Raw genomic sequence first — 16,792 nt, 5'->3', positions numbered from 1 at the left:
ATGTTGCAGTCATAGGGGATATATCTAAAATGTATAATGCAGTAAGATTGAAAGAATTAGAGCAGCACACCCACAGGTTCGTATGGCGAGATGCAGATTATAGTAGACCCCCGAACCACCATGTACTTACAGCTGAGGGTTTTGGAGACCGACCTAGCGGTGTCATTGCTATAACAGCTCTTAAGAAAACTGCTTCAATTAAGGAGAATGAATTTCCGGAGATCAAGAACATTATAGATAGGAATACATATGTAGATGATATTATTTTTAGTTGTGAAGATGTAAATAAAGCTAAAAAGCTTATGGGTAATATGAATTTGGTGCTAAATGAGGGTGGTTTCAAAATCAAACATTGGATTATGTCTAACAATGAAACTTTAGACAATGAATTAAAATTGTTATATGCTGGTGAGGAAAAGGTTCTTGGTTTACACTGGATTCCTAGAAAAGATATATTCTTCTTCAAGATTAAGGTGGACTTTAATAGATCCAAGAAAAGAATTTTCGAAAATGGAATAGACATAAATACATCCAATCGGATAATACCTAAAGACTTAACAAAGAGAATGGTACTTAGTCAAGTATCTACGATTTATGACCCTTTAGGACTTATCATCCCCTTCACTTTGAATGCAAAAGTCTTAATGAGAGAGCTAATCACAATTAGTCGCTCGGAAGGCAATAGATGTGACTGGGACAATCCCATGTCTGACGAAATGAGAGAGAAGTGGAGTAAATTTTTTATTGATATGCGAGAGTTGGAGTTTTTGTCATATGCGAGATGTGTAAAACCCCTAGATGCAAAAGGGGATCCAATGCTAGTTATATTTTCAGACGGCAGTTCAGTTGCATATGGTGCATGTGCTTATGTAAGGTGGGGCCTAGAAGGGGATTCTTATGTATCGCAATTGATCCTTGCTAAGAACAGAATTGCTCCCACCAAAAAATTGACAATACCTAGATTAGAGTTATGTGGTGCCGTACTGTCATGTAGATTAAGAGATATAATTGTGAAACAAAGTGATTGGAAATTCAAATCTATTGTACATATTGTTGACTCATCAATTGTAAGAGCACAGATTCAGAAAGAATCTTATGGATTTAATACCTTTGTAGCCAACAGGGTGGCAGAAATTCAGTCTAGAACAGACCCTACTGAATGGTGGTGGGTTAATAGTAAGAACAATCCAGCAGATTTTACCACTAGACCATGTCCTCCTAACGTCTTGCATGAAAATTCTATGTGGCAAAAGGGACCAGCCTTTATGTCGCGCCCATTTGATACTTGGCCTATAAGTCAGTCTTGCAACGATGAAGTTCCTGATAAGGTTGGTATTGTTTTGACTTGTAGACAGAAAAGCTTTGATGAAGAAAAGACTAGTGTGATTAATATGAGTCGGTTTAGCAGTTACACAAAATTACTGAGAGTTACTGCAAGAGTTATTGCAGCATTTAAAGTTAAGTCATTAAAGGCTATAGCATGCTTGCCAACTCCTGAATTAGTGCATGAAGCAGAAATGTATTTGATACAGATAGAACAAAGCAAGTTACAATCTGATTGGAGGAAGGCCTACCGTCGTTTAGGTCCAAGTATAGACAACGGTATCATATTCGTAGGTGAGAGAATTGCAAATTGGTTAAAGGAAAATTGGAACCAAGACAGATTTATTTTGATGCCGTCAAATAGTCGTCTTATTAAGTTATATATTCAGCACTTGGATAATAGTGACCACAGCGGAGACGAAACTACTTTAGCTAAATTACAATGTAAGTACTGGGTTATTAGTGCCAGAAGACTAATAAAGGTTATTAAGAATAAATGTATCGCATGTAAAAGAATAAGTGCTGAAACTGTTGCTCAGAAGATGGGTCAAGTTGCCCAGGAAAGATTACGTCCTACTCCTCCTTTCTACCATACTTCATTAGACTTATTTGGCCCAATTACTATTAGAGATACGGTAAAACGTAGAACATATGGAAAAGCTTATGGAGTAATATTCAATTGCCTTGTTTCACGAGCAGTATATGTAGATTTGGCAGAAAGTTATGACACAAAAGGTTTCTTGACAGTTTTCCAGAGATTTATAACAATTAGAGGATATCCTAAGACCATACATTCTGATTTGGGAAGTCAATTAGTTGCTGCTTGCAAGGAACTCAGGTTAGACAAGTCAAAGCTTCAAAAATATGGTGCTAGCGGGGGTACTACTTGGATTTTCAATAAGTCTGCTGACGCTCCTTGGCAGAATGGATGTAGTGAAGCACTAATAAAATCTGTTAAACGTGCTGTACTCATTGCTATTGGAGATAGTAAACTGACATTCGGAGAAATGCAAACAGTGCTTTTTGAAGTAGCTGATTTATTGAATTCCAGACCGATTGGTATCAAACCTGGCAGTGACTGTGAACTTGGATCATATTTATGTCCTAATGACCTGATATTAGGCCGAGCAAGTAGTAAAATTCAAGCAGATATGAAATTTGGAGATAAAAAATATAAGGATAGGTTGGAATTCATGCAACGTATCGTAGACTGTTTTTGGAAAAAGTGGCAGAGAGACTACTTTCCAACTTTAATGGTAAGGCAAAAATGGCATGTGGACAAAAGGAATGTTAAACCTGGTGATATCGTATTAGTATAAGACAGCAACACCATACGTGGACAATGGAAACTTGCTCAGGTAACATCAGTCCAGTCAAGCAGAGATCACAAGGTTAGAGATGTTAGTGTTCGTTACAAAATACAGAGACCAGGAAGACTATATGAAGGCCAAGATGATGTGTGTGTAAATAGATCTGTACATAGGTTAGTTGTTCTTCTTCCTATTGAAGAAAATTGCTAATTTGGGTAGGGGGAGTGTATCGTCTAGGACGATAGTTATTTATATATTTATCTATTGTTTATTATCTAAAATGTCATAAATTGTTATAAAATGTTGTATTTTGATTGTAAAATGTTTAGTATGGTCAAGACTAAAATATTTGTAATTTAAGGGACTGCATTTCTGTGGATTTCTTGTGTTGCGTTGCCGAATCTGGGCAGCGGAGTTCAGATGAGACTAGTGTATTCAAGACGGTTGTCCTTTTTACAAACAGTTGCCGTCCGAGACACACCCACTCTCCGGAAGGGTTATGCTTCCTTATGTTTAGAGGAAATGGGGACGGATTATTGGTGTCCAGTGAAAGGCTTGGAGAGAAAATGTGTTAGTACTTAACTTTATTATAATATATTAAATAATTGTTTCCAGTGTGGTGTTATTCTTAGAGTAATTGCGTGGTAATGCTTGGTAGTAACTACCTAGTTTACTACCTTTCTTGTTTCAGTTCAATATGTTTGTGAGTTTATAATGTTAATTTAACTTTGTAATTATTAGTAATGGATAATTGTTCTATTTATGTTCACGTAATTTACTGCTATCTTTGTTTAATGTTTTTCATTGCTGTATATGTTTATGCTTCAAGTTTATTTGAATTACTTAATTATCTCGTTATAGTTTGTACTTTCCAAGAAAAGTTTTGTGATTTTTAGTTTTTTCACTTAATATTTATTTAGGATTTTTTTAGTATTTTGAATTACTTATGTTTCAGGTTGAAACGCATTAATAAAAAAAAGCATTGCAACATCTTTCGTGGCTTTCACTGTACATCCAACAAGCATGAATCCACTTTTCTACCCTATTGTACCTCATATGTTGTAAGAAGCGAAAAACATTAGTCACTTAACTCACAAAGTACGGAATTCTTATGTTTCGAGAAATTCTGTTGGCTTATTCATGTCTATTATGCTCACACTGATTTTCGGGAATTTTCGAACTGATCACTCGAAATTCCCGCCATTTAACTCCACCTACGTTACGTCAAATTGGAGGGAGGGTTGAGAGAACTCGCAGGCGAATGAATGTGGTTTAAGACAAGACTGTTTTAGAACCTAGAGAGCAACCGCCTGGTAGGGAAGGCGCTGAGGTTAAAGAAATCGAGCATTTGTAATTTATGATTCAGAAATTTAATGTCATTTTATTGTAACATGACGAAAATATCCTATGTAGAAATTTAGGTTCAGAAAAACCACGGGAACAAGGTGTCGTTAGGGGTGCAGAGCTCAGCTCTGCCTCTTTCGTCCGACGTCCTCAGCATAAGTAAGTCCTTAATTGTACTCTCTCCCCCCCCCTATTGTACCCAGGTCGGTTTCCCTATAGGTTTTACAAGTGTTCTGTAAGATTTGTATCTATGTATATTTAGTCGATCCTTGTGATTGGGGTTCAGTGCTGTCTTGTAAATTACGTGAAAAAGCCTCGGTATGCCGTTTATCGAGGCAACTTATTAAAAGATTAATTAATTTTGATTCCGGTGCGGACTTAGTTTTTTCAGTAACGCATGAGGTCATTTAGTCCAGTGTCTCTTTTGTATGTCGAGTAAATGTTTGATTATGTATTTCCCTCATATTAAATAATTATTTTTGTAATATGCTTGTTAAAATATAGCTGTATTTTAGTTAATTCCTGAAAGGTTTTGGGAATCTTGCCTCTTCAAGGCCTTGCGATCCGCCCAGTACATCGGGCAGATTTAATAAACTGGTGAAATTCACAACACTGATGATCTTAAGGGTAGCCTCCGGGTTCAGAAGGTGAATTTTCCCAATTGTTTATTTCTTTGCTAAAAGTCTTCCTTTTACCTATCAGAAGGCCGTGATATGTGTAGAATTCATCTCCAGCCTCTATAATGCCCCCCCCTGGTCATCAACGCCCCCCTTATGTTAATAGAAAAAATACGAAATATCATTAGTAATTTTCTAATTTTTATAGGTTACCCCTTTAAAACTGTTCAAATACGTTTTCTCATATCAGTGATATCAAAGAAAATGGGCTCAGGGGAGACTATGATTTTATATCCAATATTTTCGTCATCAGACAAAAATCGTAATTTCTCGTTTTTTCTTTTTCGGGAGAGGGGTGTATTTCTTTGCTTGTCCTGCTCTTATGCCTTAAGTAATATAATATTTAGATGTTTTAGGCCATTAAGTGACATAATACCTAGAAAAACACAGAAGGTTTTTTCCCTAAATCGAAATTTTAATTTTTGGTGAATATTTATTTTTAGGTATCCCTCCATCACCAGCCGGGGTTTCACTACCTAACCTCCTCGTTTTTTTCTTTCTGTGTGCTTATTTACTGTTCGATTTTGATAAAACTTGGTCTGCTTGTTCCATATGGATAAACAAACATAATGACAGAGCGAATTTCAATTCAAGACATTAGTTTCTCACTGGTCACCAAACAACTTTAGTCGCTAGCTCCAATTTTCACATTTTATTCATAAAATCCTTTATTTTCCCTGTAGGATGATAAAACTTACAGAGGATATGCCTTATTATAGTGCTAATAATGCCTCAAAATTTCATTAGCCTGTCTTGATTAGTGTATTTTTGGCAAATATTTTTACAATTAGCTTTCTCTCAACCCGGAGGCTACTTAAACATAAGCTGTTCTCTGCGAAGCGCATGCTAGAAAGACGTTACAAAAGCGTAAGTGATACTGGATGTCCCAAATAATTTTTAGACTTCCCGAAAATTATTAATCCACACGAAAAGACATTTCTGTACTGTTACCTATGTCGTCAGCTTCTGCAGAGAGAAGCTTCTCTGCTCTGAAATTTATAAAGATTACTCTCATCATTGTAATGAACATTGGTAGATTAAACAATCCTGCTGTGTTGTCAACTGAAAATATGGAAGTTAAAAGACTAGATTTAGAAGAACTTTATAGATAGGTTTACAGAAAATCACAGGAGTAGGAGAATATTTTATAAGTGAGTCATGTCCCAGTAGTCTGTTGCTTCATCACATAATGTATAGCAAGGATATTTTTTTTACTTTGTTACTTTCAATATATATATATATATATATATATATATATATATATATATATATATATATATATATATATATGTGTGTGTGTGTGTGTGTGTGTGTGTGTGTGTATATATATATATATATATATATATATATATATATATATATATATATATATATATATATATATATATATATATATATATATAATTTCATTCATTCATTTAACTTTTTATCGAGAGTACCTATTACATAATAGATTTATGAAAGTTATTTTCTTCTTGTAATTCCATGGTTACATTTTACAATATTTATTCGCATATGAAATAATGCATTTTGCATAGCTCACTTTGTTTTTCAATTTTATATATGTAATTCTACCAATTTTGTAATTACATAACATAATAATGTACCTGAATGTTACAGAATCACAGATACCTGTATAATGACTGATTATCCACCGCTGATCTCAGAATATGCCCTAATACCTTTCTCATACGATTTTAAAATCCTTTGGTATATATGGGTGCGCTCTGATAGCCTAGTGCCCTTGAATAGTTAGCTGTGCCCCCTTGATGCCTACCCACTGACAAACTTCTAGGTACGCCACTGCATGACACAAGAAACACTTGAAATTATTAGTGATTAAAGGACAACAGACTTCAATTTTAACATTATTTGACAAAAGTCAATTGATTTTGCTACTGAGAGAAACATAACTTCAGCTTTTCATCAGCCTTCAAGGAAAGGGAAACCATCTTCACGTCTGTTGGAATCCTTTGTAATTGAAAACACAGGCCAACAAGACACTTTTGAAAGGGTTGAGTACCCAAGAGCCTACTGTAAATTTGGTCTCTATAAGCCTATTTTTGTCAAAGCAATCATTGAATTTAGACAAATATTTGATGAACCAAAATGTACCCTCCCTGGTGTAGCTGCCTGCACCCCTCATCTCAAAATTTCTTAAAGGAAAATAACTTACAATACCTTGCTTACCAGTACTCAATTGGAGGGGAAAGCCTCCATGTAGAACTACTTATTTCTAGCAGAACACTATAGGATGATGTGAAATGTATTTCTGATGCTTTGGATAAGCTGAAACCAATGAAAGAAAATTTAACCACACTTTGGAATTTAATGCAATTTGGCTTTAACTTCGCTGTCACTTATGCCAAATGTGATCGATTTTTTTCGTCTTGAAATTTGTCAAATCTTTCCTCAGAGCATCAATGGCTCAAGAACGACTGACTAGTCTAGGCACAGTTTCTATTGAGAAAACTGTAGTGGTTCCTTTGATCTTGATAGCGCAGTGGATAGATTAGCAGCTATCCCAATATCTTTCCAGAAAACTCAGGTGAATCAACCACAAGGTGATTATCTCTAATTTAATTAAGTTAGATGCAGTATATTTTATGTAAAAAGTGATTTATTCTATTTTTATTTATTTATCTTTTTTTGGGGGGGGGGAGAAAGAAATAGCTCCGTGATATTTCATCCTTTTAAACAGTTTAGTTCTGCAAGAATACGTGAAAGTATATGTGAAGAGAATAGATTCATCATAGTATCTCATGTAATATGCTACATAAATAAATATATTTAATACACATGAAACACTTCAATATTTCCACTCCTTTCCATCTACCGAGTTACCATCTAATGGTCACATCAAATATATCAAGCTGGTAGAGCTCCAGGCCCCCAAAAATTCAACCTTTAGTGACGCCACTGTTCATAAATATATATATATTTTTGGGCTCAAGCCATGACATCCTGATGGAAGGTTCCTTCGGTAGCTTCCTTGGGTATATTAAACTACAAGGATATTCCCAGAGAATTAAACCACAGGTTATCACAGAATTCTAACTTCTGGTGCGAGTATCCTAAAGGTTTCCCTCTAAGATATCGTATATCAACAGGGGACGTATGTATTAACACGCCACATAGCTATCTGCACCCCATATAGAGTTAACACTTCGATATGGAAAGGTGGAGAATAACTGGGGAGCCGTTCCATAGTTACACTCATCCGTGGCTGCTTTTGGTACTCGAAACGTAAACAAACGGGCGCCATTGCTAAATGACGTCACGTCCGTCCTCATCCTTCTGCTTGTAGCACCTTGCTCTAGACGGATTTCCCCTTGTGCGATTTTCATCGACTTGCATCGCCGTTATGTCTTTACCTTCAGCCTCGCCTTCTTCTGGAAAGTTGAGTACCAGATCCCAGTATTGTTTAAATAAGCTCTAGCCGTAAAGTAACTTCTACTTTTCGTAAAATATTGTGTTTTGTGGCAGAGCTGTGCTGCTACCGGACACGCCATTTTATGGCGTCGCTGTTCTCTTGCATGCCTTATTTAGCTAGCCAGAACAGCTTTTTCTGGCCTCTTAACTAATTGATATTGTTAGTTATTTAGTCTTCATAGCTAGGAACTACATATATCGTGTTTTAACGCTCTATTACTCGGTCGTCGTTCGACCCCATACTAGATCGCTAGCTTAGCCCCTAGGCTAGATAGCCTAGCACTTGTGTTCATGCATGATATATTCCAGTGATCCTAGGTTAAGTTATGAAGATAGTGGCATTATTTATCATACTGTTAACTGTGATGTAAGTGTTTTTGCCTTCAGGGACCATATAGGGGATCGGTTTGATTGCATTCCGTTCTAACCTAACCTAAATGTAGGAACCCCTATATGCTCCCTTTATCCCCTGCCTACGGGCATTCCCTCTGTATGGCCATGCTTCCCCTTCTATATAGGGGAATCTTGTCCACAATAAGAGTATTTATCGCTTTCTCTGTCTCCCCTAAGGGAACGATCCCCCCTTAGGGTTGCGACCGAGAAAGAGGAACGGCTCTGCCCTTCCTCAGTTGCTTCTGGTTGGGTTACTCATCCCTCCCTGCAACTTGCGATGTGTCTTTCAGCCTACCCTAGCCTGGGAATTAACACTCCTTATCTAGGTTAGGCTTTGAAGGGGGGGGCTAGTTCTGTACTTTTATAGTTTGAGACGGTACTCTTGCACCATTCTCATTCTGGTTACCTATCCTAGGCTAGGGAGCGTCCTCCCTTTCCTAGGTGGCCGTTCTGGTACAGAGCCCCCTCTATGAAAGACCCCTCTTTTTCTCCCTCCCAACCTATCCCTTTGGTGTAGGCTAGCCTATACATAGGCTTGCCTATACACATCTGTCCCTAGTCCTACAACTCCTCCCTTGGGTGGAGTGATAGGGCTATCTTGCTCTCCTGCTGAGCAGGCCGCTCTGGTACACATACCCTTCAAAGCGTCCTATGGGGGTAGCCACTGGCAGCAATTTGTCCAGAAGGGGGTTCCCCCTCTTGAGTGTACTCTAACCCTCCCTTGGATACCCTGGCACCCGGCCGACTGACGGCCCCCTGCCATTGGATGCTAGGTGTATCTACTCCTATCATGTGTACACTCTCTCTGGAAGGATGCCGGAGGGGTATGTGGTCTTACCCCTCCAATCCCTCCTTACCTTTCTCTCCATCTATCCTGGTGCCGGTCCCTTGCCGCCTCTACTGCCGGCGATACCGCCCTACACTTTGGTGACACTCTTTCATAAGATACCCTCCCTCCTCTGAGTCGTCAGCCTTCCGTGTGCCGGGGGCTGCCGCCTTCCGTCGGCATACAACCGATGTTCCACACCTCCCTTACCAAGTTTCAGTTGGCCGACCTTCGGGCCGGCCTCCGGCGTGCCGGCATTGATTGCCGGCGGTCTGGGTATACTACCATATACTTAATTATCTTATGAACTGATCCAAACTCACCAAGCCGTCAGCCTTCGGCTGCCGGAGCCGCCGCGTTCCGCCGACGACCCGCCGCTGTGCCGGCGGTCGCCAAGATGGTATTATGCTTAGATACTCAATGTGTCTGTCTTGATGCCTTCCACCCTGCTGGAGCGGCCTCCGGCGTTCCGTCGGCATGCCGGGGCCTCCAGAGGCGCCAAGGGACATGCACCCCTTCTCTTACCTGCCGACAACATGCCGACAGTTCTACACTGCAGCCAGATGGCTTAGCCACTTCTATATATAGGTATTGTCTTACCATCTAAAATTGTGGCTGGGCTGTCTTCTTGCACATTACAATATTCCAGAATACTCTGTGTGTCTTAGCACGGCCGGTTGCCGGAACCTAGATCTAATACGGGGTCTCCTATTACCCTTTTACCCCAAGGAACTGAGTGGTCTCAGTTCCTGATACACCTCGCAGGCAATTGCTGTTAGAAACTTAGCTTCTACCCACCACGGGTGATCCACGTGGATTTCCGTTTTGTGTCCTTCGGCCACAAATGAAATTGCCTAATGATAAGGTTACAGTAACCGACTGGGCGGGATTCACAAGTATGTGTCTATCTACTTCCTTTCCCGCTCCTACCCTCAAACATTACAATATTTATGAATTATTTAATGTTAGATAAAATTTTGATTACTTAATTTTAATCTTAGAGTAATGTAAGTCATTCTTATGCCTTCCAAATACTCATGATCTCTTTCTTTTACAGGAGGAGTATATGAAGTGTGAAAGCAACTTCTGCGGAGTGAAACGCCCGGACTTCTACAGGCACAAGGCGTGTCGGACCCACGCCCCTGCGCCGCCAAGAAAGGCGACCTGAAATTCTTGGACCTGCAGCACTGTACAGTCTGCAAGAGTCGTCTGGTCGAAGCGTTCGACAATCCTCCTTTAGCGGAGGCAAGGGACAAGGATCGGGAGAAGCTACGCAAGTGGGTGCGTGTCTTCCAGAAGAACGCCACCGGACCGTATCTCGCCACCGAAGATTTGAGGGCCTTGCTGTTTCCGAAGGCATCAAAAGACTCAGTGGTCCCCAGTGATCAGATTCCCACCGTCCAGATAGTGGTGGAACCTGATATTGTCATGGCCCAGTCCATGCATGAGTGCCGTCTAGATTCCGACAACGCAGAACGTATGTCGGAAGTTTCGGAAGAAACTGAGAGGAACCTCATGGGCGAGGAGCTCGACTATGAGGAAGATCAGGTGGAATACCCTGATTCGGAGCATGAGGTCGCTCCCACTCCTACTCCCGCACCAACTCCTACGCCGACCGAGGAATCCCTTCCTTCAACGTCTGCCACCCCGGATCCTCTCCCATCAGGCACTCAGGAGGTCTTCAAGATGCTTGAAGCCCTCATGGATAAGAAACTTCGTGAGACCCACGAGCTATTCAGGTCTAACTTAGGAAGTTTTAAACAACCGAAACGGATTTCGGTTAAGGACCTCCCTGCTTGCTCGGATACTAACCCATGGAGGTATGCCGAGCACATGCCGATCACCACGGGCAAGATCTTCATCAGTGAGAAGGTCGGCTCGATCGCGTTGGAAGAAGTGGAGTTCTTCCCGAATTTCGAGGCTTATCCGGACTGTTACGTCCGGCTCAGGTCCGAACCCGCCTCTAAAGAAGAGACCGAACCGAAGGAGGTAATTGTGTTCGATTTTTCGAAGGCCCAGGCTATGCTAGCCAACACGGTGAAGAGTTGGGGCTTCACCAATTCCAAGATGCCGGCGCTTAGCAAAAAGCACCCAACCTTTGTTGCACCGAACAATGCGACCTTCCCCTTTATAGAAAAGGCCTTCACTGTGGTAATGAAAGCAGTGGAAGAAGGGAAACCTTGCCCTGTACTGGAGGAGTGCAGGCCCTTCTCCCTGACTGTTCCCCCTGATGATAGACACTGGAAAGACGTCCAGTCAACATTCACAGTGGGGAAGTTAGACCTGACGTTGCCGGTCGTCAGTTTAATGAGGACCACCCAAAGCTCAACGATCACCTCCTTCGTAGGGAACAAGATACGAAGGAGAGGCTTGCCGCATCGCTGTAACTCCAGGTACAGCTTGAAGTCATGGCCGAAGACACTAGAATCGCGGACTTCTACATGGTCCTAGCCAAAACGCATTTGGCAACGGTAATGAAGGACCTGTACAGCTTCACTAGGGCTCGCAGAGCCTGTCGTGAATTCGTGTTCGCGAACGCTACGGTGAAACACGAACCCCGGAGGCTGATTTCCTCCAATATCTGGGGTAAATACCTCTTTCCATCCTCCTTGGTGAAAGAGATCGCTGACAAAGCCGCCACGGAGAACAGGAACCTTCTCCATAAGTGGGGCATGTCGAAGAAAAGGAAATCCTCTCAGGACGATGGCCCTCAACCTAAGAGGAAACCTCAGAAGCCCAAACCCCAGCAACGTCAACAGAGACGGCAGTTTCCGGGTTCCGCTACTCCCCAAGTGGCAGCTCAGCCACAACAGACCTTTCAGCTGGTCACCCAACCGATGGTATCGCAGTCACCGGTCTTCACCCCTGCATTTGAGCAGCACACCACTACCTTTCGTCCCAAAGGTAGAGGCTCAAACAGAGGTTCCTGCAGAGATTCGTCTCGCCGCCCCTCCAGAGGCAGAGGAGGAAGAGGAGCCAGCGGCCGAGGTGGCAAACCCTCGGGAAGCCAGAAGCAATGAAGTGCTTCCGGTGGGAGGAAGACTCCGCCAATTCCAGGATCGTTGGACCTTCGATCCCTGGGCACACAGCATCGTCAAGAAGGGACTAGGCTGGAGCTGGACACAACAACCCCCAGCCTTCCAGCAATTCTTCCAACAGTCAACCCCCCTCCTGGAAGAGTATGTCCTAGAACTCTTGAACAAGAAGGTGATCAGGAGGGTAAAGTCAACCAGGTTCCAGGGGAGACTATTTTGCGTCCCCAAGAAGGACTCCGACAAACTCAGAGTCATTCTAGACTTATCCCCCCTCAACAAGTTCATTGCGAACAACAAGTTCAAGATGCTGACTCTTCAACAAATAAGGACCCTCCTGCCTCAAGGGTCCTACATGGTCTCCATAGACCTGGCGGATGCCTACTGGCACGTTCCAATGAACCATCACGCTTCCTCCTACCTAGGATTTCGACTCCAAAGGAAAAGTTACGCCTTCAGGGCCATGCCCTTCGGGCTCAACATGGCCCCACGGATCTTCACCAAGCTGGCAGACGCCATCGTTCAACAGCTCCGCCTTCGCGGCGTCCAAGTGATGGCTTACCTAGACGACTGGCTGGTCTGGGCGACATCGCCCGAAGATTGTGTACGATCCTGCAACAAAGTCACCCAGTTCCTAGAACATCTGGGATTCAAGATAAACACCAAGAAATCTCGCCTCTCTCCAGCTCAGAAGTTCCAATGGTTGGGAATCCATTGGGATCTTCAGTCACACCGCCTTTCCATCCCGCAGAAGAAAAGGAAGGAAATAGCAGGGTCTGTCAAAAAACTGCTGAAATCCAAACGGATCTCAAGTTCTAAGCTCTCTACAGTTCGCCTCTGTGACAAACCTAGTGCTTTGCGCACAGCTAAAGGATGCCACGGGAGTCTGGAGACGTTCTGCATCCATCGCTCGAAGAGAACTCAAGAGACGGCTCCCAAACAGACTTCGGTTACTCTTAAAGCCGTGGTCGGAAGCAAAGGCCCTGAAAAGGTCCATTCCTCTTCAACACCCGCCTCCATCGCTCAACATCCACACGGATGCTTCGCTGGAGGGTTGGGGAGGTCACTCCCACCAACGACAGGTTCAGGGAACATGGTCTCCCCTATTCAAGACGTTTCACATCAACATCTTGGAGGCCATGGCGGTCCTTCTCACCCTGAAGAAACTCTCTCCGCCTCCCTCGATCCACATCCGTCTGACTCTGGACAACTCGGTGGTAGTCAGATGTCTCAATCGTCAGGGCTCGAGATCGCCCCAGATAAATCAGGTACTTCTTCCAATCTTCCGTCTGGCAGAAAAGAAGAAATGGCACCTGTCTGCAGCTCACCTACAAGGATTCCGCAACGTGACGGCGGACGCTCTATCACGGACAAACCCAATAGAGTCGGAATGGTCTCTAGACGCAAGATCATTCTCCTTCATCTCTCGCCAAGTCCCGGAACTTCAGATCGATCTCTTCGCAACGAGCGACAACAATCTACTTCCTCGTTATGTGGCCCCGTACGAGGACCCCAAGGCAGAAGCAGTGGATGCCAAGTCACTGGAATGGAACAGATGGTCCAGGATATACCTGTTCCCTCCCCCCAACCTTCTGCTGAAAGTCCCCTCCAAACTGAGAACCTTCAAAGGGACAGCGGCCCTAGTGGCTCCCAAGTGGCCCCGGAGCAATTGGTACCCCCTGGTCCTGGAGCTGCAGCCCACGCTGATCCCCCTCCCGGGCCCAGTTCTCTCTCAGCAAGTACAGAAGTCGACTGTCTTCGCTTCATCACTGAAAGTCAGGGACCTTCATCTCATGATTTTCTCTCCCTAGCTGCAAAGAAAAGGTTTGGGATCTCGAAGAAAAGTCTAGACTTCCTCGAGGAATACAAGACAGAATCCACACGACGGCAATACGAATCATCCTGGAGAAAGTGGGTCTCGTTCGTCAAAGCAAAAAATCCTACGGAAATCACCATTGATTTTTGCATGTCCTTCTTCATTCACCTTCATGGACAAGGCTTAGCAGCCAACACGATTTCTACCTGCAAATCGGCTTTGACTAGACCACTACTGTAGGCCTTCCAGATTGATCTGTCCAGCGATATCTTCAATAAACTACCAAAGGCATGCGCTAGACTACGCCCAGCATCTCCGGTAAAACCAATCTCCTGGTCCCTGGACAAGGTGCTCCATTTTGCCTCTAACTTGGACAACGATTCGTGCCCTCTCAAGGACCTGACTCAAAAAGTTATCTTCCTTTTTGCTCTCGCCTCGGGAGCCCGAGTCAGCGAAATAGTGGCATTATCAAGAGACGAGGGTCATATCCTGTTCGCAGATACAGGAGAACTTACCCTCTTCCCTGATCCGACGTTTCTCGCAAAAAACGAATTACCCACCAAGAGATGGGGCCCCTGGAGAATCTGCCCCCTGAAGGAAGATGTCTCTCTATGTCCAGTAGAGTCTCAAGGTCTATCTTCGAAGAACTTCAGACTTCGGTGGAGGTCAACTCTTCAAAGGAGAAATATCGGGTAGCGACCTGTCACTGAAACAACTAAGAGCGAAAATCACCTACTTCATTCGCAGAGCGGATCCTGACAGTACACCCGCAGGTCATGATCCTAGAAAAGTCGCGTCTTGTCTGAATTTCTTCCAGAGTATGGATTTTGAAAGCCTCAAGAGCTTCATAGGATGGAAATATTCGCGCGTTTTCTTCAAGCACTAAGCGAAGCAAGTGCATGAAGTTAAACATTTCGTGGTAGCCGCAGGTAGTGTTATGAAACCTGCCGTTTAACTCTGCATAGAACAGCTAGTTACTTGGGACTTTAACTCTACGGGTGCCTGTGTTGACCCTCGTGTGATACATAGTGATTTCATGGACACTTAGTGTTTCTAATAGACTGTTCTTATCAAGGTGAAATGTCATAGACTTCACATGAGTGCCACATGCCCTGGGGCATGATGTGTTTTTTCTTTGATAAAGACTGACGTTCCTCTGGAACTTGTGTTTTCTAAATTTGAAATTTCTTTCAGATTCAAGATTGAAGTCTTCTATTTTCTATGTACATTATTTATTATTGTAAATTAACTTTACATCCTTTATTGCAATTCTTATTACTATAACCTGCAATTTATGAAATAAAATGTCTATTTTATTACTTGTGCGTCTCTCTTCGCTCCTATTACCATTATGAAATACATGATTGTCATAGTTTCATTTACCCCTTTCCTTTGAAATGAGAAGAATAATATAAATTGTATGTATTATATACTCACCCATGCTGTGTAATATTCCTACTTGAATACTTACCTTCGTCATACCTTCGAGACCAGATTGTTCTCTAATCCATGGAATATAGTGATTAACTATCACTTGTCTACTCTTGAAAATATTCCTACACGAATATTAACCTTCTGTCTTGTGTCCGAGTCCTTCACGAACTCTCCGCAGGGTGAGTAGCCCTTTGATGACCACTTTGAATTTTGGTATAATCCGCCGGGACTTCTCTGCCAGGGGGGCAGGAAGCTGGATCCCCACGGAACCTCTACCAAGGTCACATTACATACCTCTATTCGAAGCCCTTGGCAATTACTCTAAAAAAGGGGAAATTTTTCACGATACATTGATTCTCTGGTACTCTTCCATCAGGACGTCATGGCTTGAGCCCAAAAAACGGATTTTGAGCGAAGCGAAAAATCTATTTTTGGGTGAGATAGCCATGACGTCCTGATGGACACTCCCTTCTATTCTAGTCCAGCCTTTCAGGCCCCGCCCTGTCCTGCTGTATCATGGAGATTAGCAAGGAGCTGGCATCAGGATGAGGACGGACGTGACGTCATTTAGCAATGGTGCCCGTTTGTTTACGTTTCGAGTACCAAAAGCAGCCACGGATGAGTGTAACTGTGGAACGACTCCCCAGTTATTCTCCACCTTTCCATATCGAAGTGTTAACTCTATATGGGGTGCAGATAGCTATGTGGCGTGTTAATACATACGTCCCCTGTTGATATACGATGTCTTAGAGGGAAACCTTTAGGATACTCGCACCAGAAGTTAGAATTCTGTGATAACCTGTGGTTTAATTCTCTGGGAATATCCTTGTAGTTTAATACACCCAAGGAAGCTACCGAAGGAACCTTCCATCAGGACGTCATGGCTATCTCACCCAAAAATAGATTTTTCGCTTTGCTCAAAATCCGTTATATATATATATATATATATATATATATATATATATATATATATATATGAACAGTGGCGTCACATATATATATATATATATATATATATATATATATATATATATATATATATGTATGTATATATATATATATCAGATCAAAAAAAGAAAGTTGTTAAGGTTATTGTGCTTACAGGAGCCAGAGCAGTAGAAAATCTTATGTTCCAAGTTGCTAGCCAGGCAAATATTTGGGTTGTTAAGCGTCGGAAAGCCGTCTAGATCTAAGCAATGTTCTGT

General features: G+C 42.4%; 1 protein-coding gene across 1 annotated transcript; it reads left to right on the top strand.

Annotated features, from left to right (window-relative positions):
- Positions 1-29: 29 nt before the first annotated feature.
- On the top strand, positions 30-2,642 carry LOC137639828 (uncharacterized). The gene has a single exon (XM_068372070.1). It carries the CDS (start codon positions 30-32, stop codon positions 2,640-2,642), a length of 2,613 nt encoding a protein of 870 aa, XP_068228171.1.
- Positions 2,643-16,792: the final 14,150 nt, after the last annotated feature.

The sequence above is a fragment of the Palaemon carinicauda genome, chromosome 4 (assembly GCF_036898095.1).
Source record: "Palaemon carinicauda isolate YSFRI2023 chromosome 4, ASM3689809v2, whole genome shotgun sequence".
NCBI lineage: Eukaryota > Metazoa > Arthropoda > Malacostraca > Decapoda > Palaemonidae > Palaemon > Palaemon carinicauda.
The sequence above is the reverse complement of the archived record's forward strand: the minus strand, read 5'-3'. Positions and strand labels throughout refer to the sequence as shown.

Coding starts and splice junctions, on each gene's coding strand:
- LOC137639828 (XM_068372070.1), top strand. CDS start 30: ATGTATAATGCAGTAAGATTGAAAGAATTAGAGCAGCACACCCACAGG.